The following is a 12,370-nucleotide window of genomic DNA, read 5'->3' as shown; positions in this document are numbered from 1 at the left end:
ACCACGAAGATAGGGGTATGGATAGCAGCTTCAGGAAGACCCCGCAATCCGAGAAGAAGGATTCGAGCGTGAAGGTCTCTTGATCTTCTTTTTTCTGAAAACTCACACGCATGAACCATTGACCGCTAGCCGTGTGCTTAGATATCCAAATAGCATTGTACAGGGTAGCTACTGTGTTGGAGGACAGCTTTGCACGCTTGGAGCTGGAAGCCATACGCGATGATCCACCTACGTCGACTCCTTCTCCGTCTTCTTCCCCTTCTCCTTCTCCATCTCCTCCTTCTTCACCCGCTCGCTGATCCAGATACTCTTGGGTCAAAGCCCTCAGCATTCCCCAGTCCGTGGAAGTCAGCGAGCTCAAACCGCTGAGACCGATGTTATCCGTTGAATCATCCGTCTGGTAGAGCATCAGTTCTCCGGTCTCGTACCGAAAGATGTACCCCCATCCTCCAGCGACGCCGTGAGGGCCCAGAGACCATTCTCCTTTTAAATCATGAAGCGGCTCTCTCTGGGTTCGACGCAGGAATCTCATAGTCTTCCGCGGGGCTTCCAACGCGTTGCTCGGCTGCTGACATACGGTCACTGGGGTCTCGCGAATAGGCACAACCGGAAACGACATCCTCAAAATCTTGTTGCCTTCTGAGTCAGGATCCGCTCGGCTTTATACTTTTTTACCCACGCTTACTCCTCCCCTTAAAAATCGCTTACTCCTCCCATCCATTAAATTTTTTTATAGTACTATTATTTTATACGATGTTAATTAATTATTAATTAATTATTATTTATTAATTAATATTTTATTAATATTTTATACGAGGCCAAAGGTCATCATTAATTTATTAATTTTTTTATATAAAATGTTTTATTAATTATTAATTTTCATATTGGGTCAAAGGTCAAATATTGGGTCAAAGGTCAAATATTAGGTCAAAGGTCAAAGTCGTAAATCTTTTTTGACTAAAGGATGTACTCATCTTCTCTCTCACTCATGATGCAGGGTCCACCAGGGAGTTGCTGTGGATTGATGGGACATACTGTGAATGCATCTTATGCTTGCTGAGTGTGAGCTTCTTAAAGCTACAGCTCCTCCTCTTCCTCTGGTGATGAAGGACATCTGGCAAACAAGGCATAGGAGTCTGGTGTGGCTGAAGTAGCAAACAACCAGGGCCTCATTGAGGTCATCGATGTTGCAGATGCACAAAGGGCTTGAAATGTGCATACACAGACTGCCACCTCCTTTGATCTTGAAGTATTGATCATCACACCATTATCTAGACACCAATATTCACATGGCGATTAGGCATGGACCATTTATGGTTGAATCTGTGTGTGTGTGTGTGTGTGTGTGGAGGGGGCGGGATCTGAGGCCGATCCATTTAAAGATGATTCCAAGTTTACTTTAGATTTGTTAAAAGAATCAAAGCGTTTTGAAAGGTTTTATAAATGCTATGTTTTATTCTCTGGTTTGTAACCATGCAAACTTTTACCGTAGATAGTCCACAGTTTTATAAAATGCAATTCATTATCCATGATAAAAGTGATTACGTTTCTGTCCTGGTTCTTCAAAGAATTTTTTTAGACTGGAAAAATCTGATCAAATTACCACAAAATCAGCATTCTGGAATCTAGACTTGCAACCCTTGGACAAGCCGCCCATTTGTTCCTATTGAACCATGACTGAAACCCTTAGAAGTGATTACAAGTGATCTGATGACAACTCCAAGTAAACGTGAAAAATGTCCGGAAGCATCCAGGTCAAAGAGAGACAGAAGATTTCACTTGACTTAACACTTTTAGGAACAAAGTGCCGTTGTAGCTCCACAAGCTCAGTTTCCATAACAACCAGTCAGTGGCTACAAACAGTTGTTTTTTTATTAGGGTGCAGACATCCATTCAATATATTAGAAAACCAACATGTGAAGAAAGGCTACGTGGAATTTTATTTCAGAAGGGTATTATTCAAGGCTAATATTTATACACAGATAATGTACATAACCATGCTCCCTTGGAAGAGAAGAATCGACAATGAAAAAATATGAAAATATATATCCATGGCAATACTTAAAACCATGCATGGGCATGATGGGCTTTTGACGGAACGGGCATTTCTGTAAAGGCGTGATGACCTCTGATCTTTAATGATGTCACCAAGCGTTCCTGTCTGGAGATCCTCACTGCTTTGCAGCAGAGTAAAGTGCTGTGGCCGACTGACCTGGTTTTAAGAGCATGGAGCGTGTCGGTGGTCACAAAAATAACATTTCTTGTTTTTAAATTGGGGGGGGGGAAGTGCATAGGTGAAGAGGTAGGTGTGTTCAAACACTCGCAAGTGGAAACAAAACAACCCGACAGAGCTTCGTGGACCCCCCACCCCCCCACCCCTCGCTCCCTCCGTCTTTGGGACGTGGCAGAATGTGAAGAAAGAGCCTGATTTCAGGGGTTCCCAGAAGAACTACACCATAACCTCAACCGCTTCACACGACACGACATCTGAAACGTGAGTCGGAGTAAATTTGTGAATGGGTGACGTGAGAGTGTTCACAAAAAAAAACTAAAAAATAAATAAATAGAGTGGGAGCTTCAAGGCCCAAGCTGCCTCGTGTGCTCGCGGAAAGTGCATCGGGGAAGTTACGTGACGCACGCACAGGAGTGTGTGTGCGCGCACGTTGCTGCTCCCCTGATACACCGGCGAAGTCGATTACATGTTTGCGTGTTGCACCGCCTGTGGGCAGTCTCATGCAGCTTCTGCTGGAGCCTCTGAGCATGGCCACAGGCCGTCGTGCCGTCAGTCTCCCCGCGGCAAACAGCCGTTAAAAAAGGCACACGATGGACGTTCCAGCTGTTCACACACACACAGAGAGAGAGGCGGCCTGTGTTCACGTGCGCAGGACATTCTGCTGCTCCTCTGCCTTCCCCTCTCTCGCTCTTTGGCACCAGGAGGAATGTGTGGAAGGATGGATGGATGGATGGATGGATGGATGGATGGAGGGAATGAGAGAGAGGGGGCGGGGCTGGGGGGAGGTCCCTGATCTTCGTGTCTCTTTCACCATCTATTTGGAGAGTTTGCTGATGACACGGATCAGTGCTCCATTTTCATCTTTGAGGCGCTGGTTGTCTGCTCGCAGGTCAACTAGAACCTGGAGGGGGCGGTGGAGCCACCATGAGAAACAGACCAAAAATATGAAATCAATTTGGACCGAACTGCATGATTATGGCTGTTTTCCATTAAGGAAGTGTCAGATAAGGAGAAGCAAAGGAATGTTGATGCTTTTAAATGCTAGCCAGCTAGCATGCACAACACAGGTCAACGTTTCATCCACGCAAGGGCAAGTGTTTAAAGCAGCGGCGTCTCTTTAGGGGAGGGTTAGGGTTGCAACGCTCTTCTCCGTTTACTCTCAGCAAGCGAGCAACCTATTTCTATAAACTGGAGAATTATTCCTTTATACAAATTCATTCCAATTCTTCACCTTTTACAATTTGTGTCACTGGAAATTTCAGATAATATAGAATTTGAGCCATTCCACATCCACTAATGCACGGGAAGAGATCAAAGAGATCAGGTGGGTCGTATTAACCGCTCGAGAATAAGGCAAGCTCGAACAACCAAATCAGCGCATCACATGGTGCAGAATAAATGATCTCACCTCCTGCAGACGGGCTGAGTCAGTCCACTGCGTACATCCATAACGCTACTGCCTACGCTACGCTAAAGCTGAGCTAATCAGGCAGAAACATGCATGGAGTCTGTGGTCAAGATAAGAATAATCCTCACCTTCAGCTCCTCCTCCAGCTCTGCCATCCGACGGGCCAACATCCTTCGGTCCTGTGCGGGAGTGCAAAAAAAAAAAAAAGTGAGAATACGTGAGGAAGTGGAGGAGAGGGCGGCTAAAGCTACAAACGGGTAACGATGCGTTACCTTCCTCTCCAGCTCCAACATGGCCGAACAGTCACTGAAGCGCTCCTGTCTCTGTTGTACACAACAAATAAACGTCAACGTCAGCGCACAAACGCAAGAAGTTAGCAAGTACCGTTACACAACGCCACCTGCTAAATTTAGCCACCATTAGCATCTGGTCATTAAAGAACGAGAAAGGCTTTAAATGCAGGACTTCCTGAGCGGGGTCGATCGAGCCTGGCGTGTTCATTGGGTATTAATATACATTTTCATTTGAAAGGAAGATAATGTGTAATTTATTGCTTGAAAAAGTCACAAAGTCTTTGGACTTTCCACAAGGTTCTCTAAAAGCAACTTCGCTAGTTAATTTGACGTTTGGCCCGTCAGATGGAGAACGCACGTCGGTACAGTGACGCATTGCATTTACAAGAATGCACGACTGATTTTAAATGATCTGGAGCTATTTTACAAACTCTTAGCTTTTTCTTTTATGCCTGGCTTCCTCTCTCGTCTCAGAGGATGTCCAGCTGAGTAGATCCTTCGATATGACCCAGGACCTGTTAGTGTTCACAATGCAGAGCGAACGTAGCCCACGCGCCGTCCAGATGGCTTCGGAACGGTCTGAGTAATTGGACAGTAAATGCATCATCTCTGCTTTTTGCGCACGATTAAAGCTGTGCAGAGCAGTCCAGCTCTGATCGGATGTGAAGACCACATCTGGGCAGGATGTGAAACTGTTTGGCCATGGATTTAACTGCATTTGCAAAAGGATGACTAATTGGACACCTCCGTAGGGTGGCTGGGCTCTGAGGAGCTCGGTCATCCGGGAGGAGCTCGGAGTAGAGCCGCTGCTCCTCCGCGTTGAGAGGAGCCAGATGAGGTGGCTCGGGCATCTATTCAGGGGGTCTCCCGGACGCCTCCCTGGGGAGGAGTTCAGGGCACGTCTCTCGGCTAAGCCGGGAACGCCACACTGAACGTTCAGATTCAGTGTGTGCGCTCACCTGCGTGGCCTTCTCCAAGTCCAGCCTGGTCTGACCGATGACCCTCTGGGTGTCTTGCAGCTGAGACTGGAGCTGACCGTTTTCTCTGGAGACCTCCTCGAACAGCTGACACACACACAGACACACACACACACACACACACACAGTAAATACCCAGGAGAAATACTCAACACAAACACTGAGACCTCCTTTTTAGCCCTGTGCTCACCTTCTTGAAATCTTTAGAGTCGGAGCCCCCTCCCTGCGTGCTGTCGTTACAGGAGGCGTCAGACCTGAGTAGAGGAGCAGAGGTCAGCGATCCGGCCATCAGAGGCGGCGCTGACTGGCTGAAGAAAGAACCAAACAGACCAAAGCTCCTACCTGGAACCCAAGTATCCAACTTTCTGTGAATGCAAAAGAAAATCATTCATAAGTGGGGTCTTATCTACGGCACAATGGGACCACACACACACACACACACACACACACACAATATTCACACACCTGTGGATCCAGCCCACTGCCTGAAAACTCTTCCTCTCCACTCGGCTCGTTGTCGTCACTCTGCAACAGACAGCATGTGTTCTCTCAAGCCCCAGCGTGACACCATCGTTCCGCCTTTACTGCTCCTGAATCAGTCCGCTCTCGTTAGCAGGGCGCGCTATCCGTCGTTTACCTCCCCGGGCCTCTGTGCCTTCCTCCGGGCCCGAGCTTGCCTCCTCTCCCTGCGCTCCCTGGCCCATCGCTCTGTCTCGCTCTCCCCCGTGCCGGCCTCAACATCTGGAAGACAGCCAGTTGTTTTAAAAGCAAAATGTTTCAACGCATCGCCACCCTGCAGGGTGTTTTTCTTTTTGCAGCAACAGTCGGCGCACCTTTCTTGTCAGACGTTTGGAGCCGCGGCGTGCCAGTGGGCTGCGTGAGGCCGAGGAGGTCAGACTTCTGCAGGCTGGCAATACGAGACCTCCAGCTTACTTCCTGTAAACACAGAACCCGCCCCCCCCCGCTATGTGAGGTCACACGATGTTACACAAGCGCAGCCAAGCAGGCCTGTCGCTGTGGAATAGATCCCTCACCCCTTCCTCTGCTTTCTTCGCTTTTGCTTCTTTCTCCTTCTCCTCCTCCTCCTCTTCCCTCTTTTCTCTCCCTTTGTTGTCCGTCTTCATCGTCTTCTCTGCCTCCTGTAGATCCGTTAGCGTCACTCCCTGGATACAAAAATGAAATCACACGGCATCACACGTACCAGCGTGACCCGTCGCACTACCGAGGACCGTAACCCGGCGACGCTTGTACCTGGGTGGAGCGGCGGGACTGACGTGCGTGACGGGAACGAGCCTTCCTCTGCGCCTCTGCCTCCTCATCCCGCACTGGCGTGAGATACGACCTGCACAAGTAGCAAACTTTAACATCCAAACGCAGCTCCAATCATCGGCGTACAAACATCGGCCGTTTGCCGCGTGCGCAAACAGACGTAGGTGAACGCCTCAGCGTACTTGCGTCTCTGTTTCGTCTCCTGTTCGCCCGGATTTGGACCTTGAGATTTTCCGGAGGTGATGGCAGACTGATCCTTCTTTTCCGACCGTTCCTGAAGTCTGTTGAAGAGAGGACGACCGTGCGACAGCCAAACACCTCGGATAAATGAGGAAACAGGTTGAAAGTGGGCGTAAACATGACGTACCTCTGGGTCAAGACGCTGTTTGGGCGGCTCAGTCCAGCGGAGCTTGTTCCTGTGCTTGCTGAGGTCACGGCAGGGTCATCCAGTCTCTTTCCATAAGATGAGCTGGAAAGACAGAACGTGTTGGAAAGAACGAAAGTATCTTTTCAAGCCACACGTACAGATATTAGTATTTGCTGCTGGGGGGGGGGATTTAATAGGCGGTGAGAGAGCACCGAGGATCACACACACAAACGCTCAAGCAATGAAACAGCGGTGGAGCAGCATGACTGACCTGTAAAGCAAAGAGGGGGTGGAACTAGTGAGGTCATTCCCCGACTGACTATGAAGGCGCCGGGTGTAAGAGGAGCTACGACTCAGCCAGCTGAGAGAGAGACAGGGCGACATGTGCAGTGACTCGGGAAAACAAGATTCGACTTTTACAAGTGCAGAAGCGACGGATCTCGGCCCACCTGTTGTCGGGGCTGTTGTCTGGAATACTGAAGAGTCTCCGCGTCGGGATGGGAGGAACCCGGGCGAGCCGCGGCTCCTGAGAAGTGACAGAAGGCTTTATTCGGAGTCTTGTTCCGTTTCCCAAAACGTGAACTGTAGAATCAGAGGGGAGACCGCGGCGTGTACTTTGGTGTCGGCGTCCGAGCTGAGGCGCGGGCTGGAGGCAGAGCGGGTCATGCCGAGCCCGGTCTCCGGAGGTCTGCCGGCGTCCTGGCTGGAGTCGGACAGTCCGGCCGAGCCGAGCGTCACCGAGCTGCCTGCCTTCCTCAGAGACGTCCTCCAGGAGCCCGGGGCCTCGGCGGCTGAGGGCTTGCCCTGGTCCTGCTTCACGGGCAGCGAGAGCGGTCATTAATGTTCACTGGCGGGGGCGCGTCTCTACGTAACATCTCTGCATGGGGGGGGGGGGGGGGCACCTTTTTCAGTTGGCTCGCAGCAGCACTCGCTGACATGGAGGTAGGAAGCAGGCCGGTGGCGTTGCGTTTGTTGTTCAAGTTGTTTATGAGCTCTCGGTTCTTCGCTTTCTCTGCAAATGTGTAAAGGTTACAAACGATTATTAGAACCAGAAAGACCCCCCCCCCCCCCAAAATAAAAAACAATCCTGTCCTTTAGTTCCTCATACCAGACTCTGCATCGCTCTCTGATTCGCTCTCCTCCTCCGAGCTGGAGCTGCTGGACGCTTTCCCCTGGCTCCGAGTCTGGCCCCCATCCTCCTCCTCATCCTCAGCCGGGCTGCTCGGCAGCGCCGGGGGCGGGTGCTTCTCGCGCTCGTGGAGGCAAATCTTCTCCTTGCTGCTCATACGAGAGATAGAAGTCCTGCAGGGGCGGGGCCACGGTGGGGTGGAACAAAAAGGTGGCATGCAGGGGCTGATCAGTGAGGGCGATCATTCCACGAGCAGCCAATTAGAGCGCGCGTGCGCCGGGTCGCTGCGGCGGAACGGTGAGACGCTTTCTGTGAAGCCGCGTGTAGCACTGGACAAAGGCGCCATCGCAACGTGCACAACGTGCACAACGGTCGCACCGCAGGACGACACCTCCTCATGCTGTTCCTACAGTAAACAGAGATGCTCACGTCACCTGTGGGGGGGGGGGGGGGGGGTTCAGACACTAATAAGCAGTCAGCAGTCACGCCGCCCCCACACTGGATCACCGTTCAGTTTGAAACGTCAACCTTCGGCTTTCGATGAATCGCTCCTCTCACGTGCAAACGTTACACGCCAGAGCCTCCAAACAAAAGACTCAACAACGTGTCCCGAGCACGTTCTGTATGCCGTACATGCTTAAACTAATTACATACCGGTAATAATAATAAGCTGACGGGATCCTTCCTTTGCCCGGTTATTAGCTAGCATGAGTTTTGCAATGATTTTTTTGTGGCCTTTTCCCCCCTGCATGATTATGAATCTAGTGATTTAAACTAAACATAAGAATGAATGGTGGTCCTGGAATGTAAAACCCACCATGAACGAGGGACGACTATTCTAAATGCAGAAAAATAAATCCCCAAAAACACCTCGACAGCACTTGGGAAGACTTTTCAAATGCATGTTGGACGATTCTCCCTCACAGAACGAATCTAATTTCCACTCGTACAGTATTATAAAGCTGAAAACAACATTGTTGAGTATTTATTGTGACTCTGGGACAGACGGCGCCCTCCTGCATCACTCCTCCATCACAGGCTCAGAAGAATGCTGGAGCTGCTCATCTCACACCTGCATGCAAAGTACTGCCACTGGGACGACTGGGATTCAGCTGAGATCAGCGTAGCGTGTGCTCAAACACACACGCACACACGCACGCACGCACGCACACACACACACACACACACACACATGCCCACACGTCAGCACTGACCTGCGTGTGCGAAGCGGCACCATGGAGATCTGTGGGCTGGTTTCAATAACAGGAGTCTCTTTCTCTTTCTCGCTGCGTAACTGGAGAGGAATAAAACACAAACACACACTGAGGACATTCCCGCTCCTTCATCAACGCGGAGCCCGGGGGGGGGGGGGGGGGCGAAGGCCGACTCACGGCGTTCTGTTTCTTCTGAAGCTCCTCCAGCGCGTCGGCGAGGTTCTCATCGGCGACGTCCAGAGGCGTTTGGCCCTACAAGGACATCAGCGCAGCATGATCGGCCACAGCGCTAGCAGAAGCTTCGCTCGCACAACAGGCAAAAAGGTCGCCGGCGGCGACGCGCTCACCACCGTGTTGACGGCGCCCATGTCGCACATGCCGTCGGCGAGGAGGCTGCACACCTCCTCCTGCCCCCAGTGAGCTGCGGCATGCAGCGGCGTCCACCCGTCGGTGTCCCTGCTGTCCACGTCCACCCCACACTGCAGCAGCACCCTGAATAGGTGACGGGGGGGGGGGACACACAGAGAGGACTCTTCTGAAGGAGAAAGCTACGAGTAAAGCTTGACTTGTTGCGAATCCGAAACAGGACAAACGCCGCCGTTGCTCTGGCGTGCGCAGACGGGCGCTCACTTCAGGACTTCTATGTAGCCTTTGGCAGCGGCGACGTGTAGAGCGGTCGCCTTGGTGTTCGGGTGAGGCGTGGGAGTGCCACTTCCTGCCAGCACGGCCGCGGCGTCCTGGAGCATGATCCTCTCCTCCTCCTTCCTGGCCTTGTCCACGTCTATTCCTGCGGCGCACGGATGAACCCACAAGTCACCACCGGGCCCGGCCGCGCTGCGAGCGGCGGACCAACAGCCAAACGCTCCTCTGCACATTTATTTACCGCTAAAGATGCGAGCCTGAATCCCCGAGGGTCACCGAACCTTTGCTACACTGCCTCGGTCCTCGTTTCTAAACCTTTTTTTGCTTCTTCTAAGAGCGATACACAAGAGTTTAAAAAAAAATGCAACAGCTTTCCAAAGCAGGGCGAACGTGGAACGTTCTGGAGCAAAGAGACACACAACGCTAAAAACTCCCGTCCTGGTAGACGTGGGACTCGTTACAAACGCTAAAACATATTTAGATTTATTGGGCTGAAAATCTCGACACTTGAGAAATTGCACCCGCGAATGTCTGAAAAGGATTTTTACTTGTCGTGGCATGGATATTAACATTTTAAAAGCTCTGGCTGATGCGGGAAAGAACTGATTTCATTGCGTCTCAGGTGATCCTTAACCCTGACAACGCGTCACACACACACACACACACACACTGCGGTTTTCAGAGGACTGTGATTACAGACGGAGCCCCGTCGGGGCGTCCCCGCCCATTCCTCACCTTGCTTTTTGATTTCGGCTTTGAGAAGCCTCTCCATGGCGTCTTCTGTGGCCACATCCAGCGGAAGCTCTCCCTCGCTATTCACCCCGCCGACGTTAGCGCCGTGCTCGATCAAGTATCTTTAAATACAAGAACACAGGAGGGACGGTGACGCCGACACCGACGAGCAGCACACCGCCGAGATCAGGCGTTTAACACCTTCCCCCCCAACGAGTGGCCGTTCAAAGTGGGCCAACACTCCACGATACCTGCGACCGAACAAAAACGAATTCTCAGCACTCACTTGGCGATCTGAATGAAGCCACAGGAGGCAGCGGCGTGCAGCGGAGTCCAGCCCTCGTTGTCCCCTCTGCTGACGTCGCTCCCGCTCTCCACCAGGAACTGCACCATTTCGGCGTTTTCGTCGATGCAGGCCTGCCAGAAGACACAGACGCACCGATGCGAGGGTTTTTCTCGTTTCTCGCCGCGGTCGTCTTAAGCCACCTGCTGGAAGAGGCTTAGCTTTCGGGCTAAATCACGAAGCTGCTGGGCGGCGCCACCCTCGGGCAAAACACGATTAGTCCGGCGGCAGGGCGGGAAAAAAAAGAAATAAGAAGTCGCCACTTTAAGACGGTGACGAAGCTGGTGGTTTGAAGCACTCCAGTCAAAAGCAGCATTGAGTCACCGATGGGGGGGGGGGTCCCTCTGAGGGAGCTGAGTGAATGAACACAGGGAGCTTATTTCACCCTGCGTGTTACGAGGGCGCACGCCATCAAGAGATTCATTGTGGAAATCGCCTTTGACAACAGCCGCTTGAGGAATGCTTTCCATGTCTTCATCCGAAATCCATCCAGTCCCCATCACAGGGGACTGGGGGACAAAGGAGAGACACGGCATAGGGAGGAAGACAGAAAGGCTTTGGATCAGGACGATGGAAAGTTTACACAGTGCGGGCCTATATTTAATTCTGGTGTATCCAGGCAACCGATGATCAACAGGAGAAAAAGAGCTGGAGGGCAGGAGAGGAACCATAATGGGAGACCGGCTGAGGAAGGACGCATTCGTCCCGCATCCAGGAGGCGTCCTTCCTCATCTGAACGGAATCATGGGAACTTCATCAAATCATACAACACGATGACGTCATTGTTGGGGGGGGGGGGGGGGTTAAAAAAAGTGCCACACGCAGAAGTCTGGCAACTTCTTTTAGAAGTTCCAAATTACATTGTGACGCGTGGTGTCGTAGGAGCAGAGGAGACGCTGCATGGCAGTGTGACAGTGATGCTGTCCAGGAGGAGAGGAGGAGGAGGAGGAGGAGAGGAGGAGGCGCAGCCAATCCGGGACACGCAAAGGCAACCAAAGTGGTCGAATCGATCTGTTCATCGACAGAATGAAACCTGTTGACGAGACGATGGGAAAAAGTCTCTGAATTCAACAAGCTAGAGACTCCGCCAGGGACTGTCCGATAACGGAATCCCCACTCGGGACTGTCCGATAACGGACTCCCCACTCGGCTATGCCTCTCACTTCACGTCAACATTGTACACTAGAAAAATAAGCTCACATCCCGCTTTAGCCTTTAGCCTTTCAGCAGGCTAGCAAGAACACACACACAAGACAACAGAAAGGGTTTAGGCTAACGTGGGCGAAGCGGCAGAAATAAAGTCTTTTTTTTTTACTCCTCGTTGTTAAAGTTAAGTCTTCGCTGCGACGAACACAAAAAGATTTAAAAAAGACACCGCGTCGCTGCTCGCTAACTCATCTCGAGCTTCTCTTCCACGAACACGGTGTCCGGAGCGTAACGGCGACCTTCCTACCTGATGAAGCGCTGTCAGCCCGTCTATGTTGGCGTGGTTTATGTCAGCTCCCTGGCCGAGCAGCGCCGCCACCTCCTCCCGGTCTCCGGCGGAGCAGGCGGCCATAAACACCGCTCCTTGGGCGAACCGGACTTTCGCCCGCCGCGTGCCGGAAGCGCTCAAAGTGTCCCTGGATTCCAAACCCGTCCGGTCCGTGTCCGAGCCCGACCATCGCTGCAGCTGATCCTGCCTTCGCTGTTTGGCAGCTTCGGACCGGGAATGGTCAGTGGCCGCCATCTTCCCTGATCTGATTCAGCTCATGGTTACGAGG

At 51.7% G+C, this 12,370-nt stretch overlaps 1 protein-coding gene across 1 annotated transcript; it reads right to left on the bottom strand.

Moving 5' to 3' along the window:
• Positions 1–1,449: 1,449 nt before the first annotated feature.
• On the bottom strand, positions 1,450–12,336 carry zmp:0000001167 (protein phosphatase 1 regulatory subunit 12A). The gene is made up of 25 exons (XM_068739014.1): positions 12,061–12,336; positions 10,551–10,681; positions 10,268–10,386; positions 9,521–9,677; positions 9,238–9,382; positions 9,068–9,142; positions 8,891–8,970; positions 7,656–7,849; positions 7,450–7,559; positions 7,163–7,357; positions 6,997–7,073; positions 6,819–6,908; positions 6,548–6,649; positions 6,363–6,461; positions 6,163–6,253; positions 5,946–6,074; positions 5,745–5,847; positions 5,549–5,652; positions 5,377–5,436; positions 5,254–5,276; positions 5,102–5,165; positions 4,894–4,998; positions 3,914–3,964; positions 3,770–3,820; positions 1,450–3,134 (listed from the first exon to the last, which is right to left on the bottom strand). The coding sequence occupies exons 1-25, from the start codon at positions 12,334–12,336 to the stop codon at positions 3,048–3,050; spliced, it is 2,718 nt and encodes a 905-aa protein (XP_068595115.1). The 3' UTR covers positions 1,450–3,047.
• Positions 12,337–12,370: the final 34 nt, after the last annotated feature.

The sequence above is a fragment of the Brachionichthys hirsutus genome, chromosome 5, assembly GCF_040956055.1.
Source record: "Brachionichthys hirsutus isolate HB-005 chromosome 5, CSIRO-AGI_Bhir_v1, whole genome shotgun sequence".
Taxonomy (NCBI): Eukaryota; Metazoa; Chordata; class Actinopteri; order Lophiiformes; family Brachionichthyidae; genus Brachionichthys; species Brachionichthys hirsutus.
This window is presented reverse-complemented; position numbering and strand designations above follow the sequence as displayed.

Coding starts and splice junctions, on each gene's coding strand:
- zmp:0000001167 (XM_068739014.1), bottom strand. CDS start 12,336: ATGGCGGCCACTGACCATTCCCGGTCCGAAGCTGCCAAACAGCGAAGG. Junction 9,143..9,237: donor TGGGCGCCGTCAACACGGTG/GTGAGCGCGTCG, acceptor ATGTCCTTGTAG/GGCCAAACGCCTCTGGACGT. Junction 3,821..3,913: donor TGTTGGAGCTGGAGAGGAAG/GTAACGCATCGT, acceptor ACTCCCGCACAG/GACCGAAGGATGTTGGCCCG.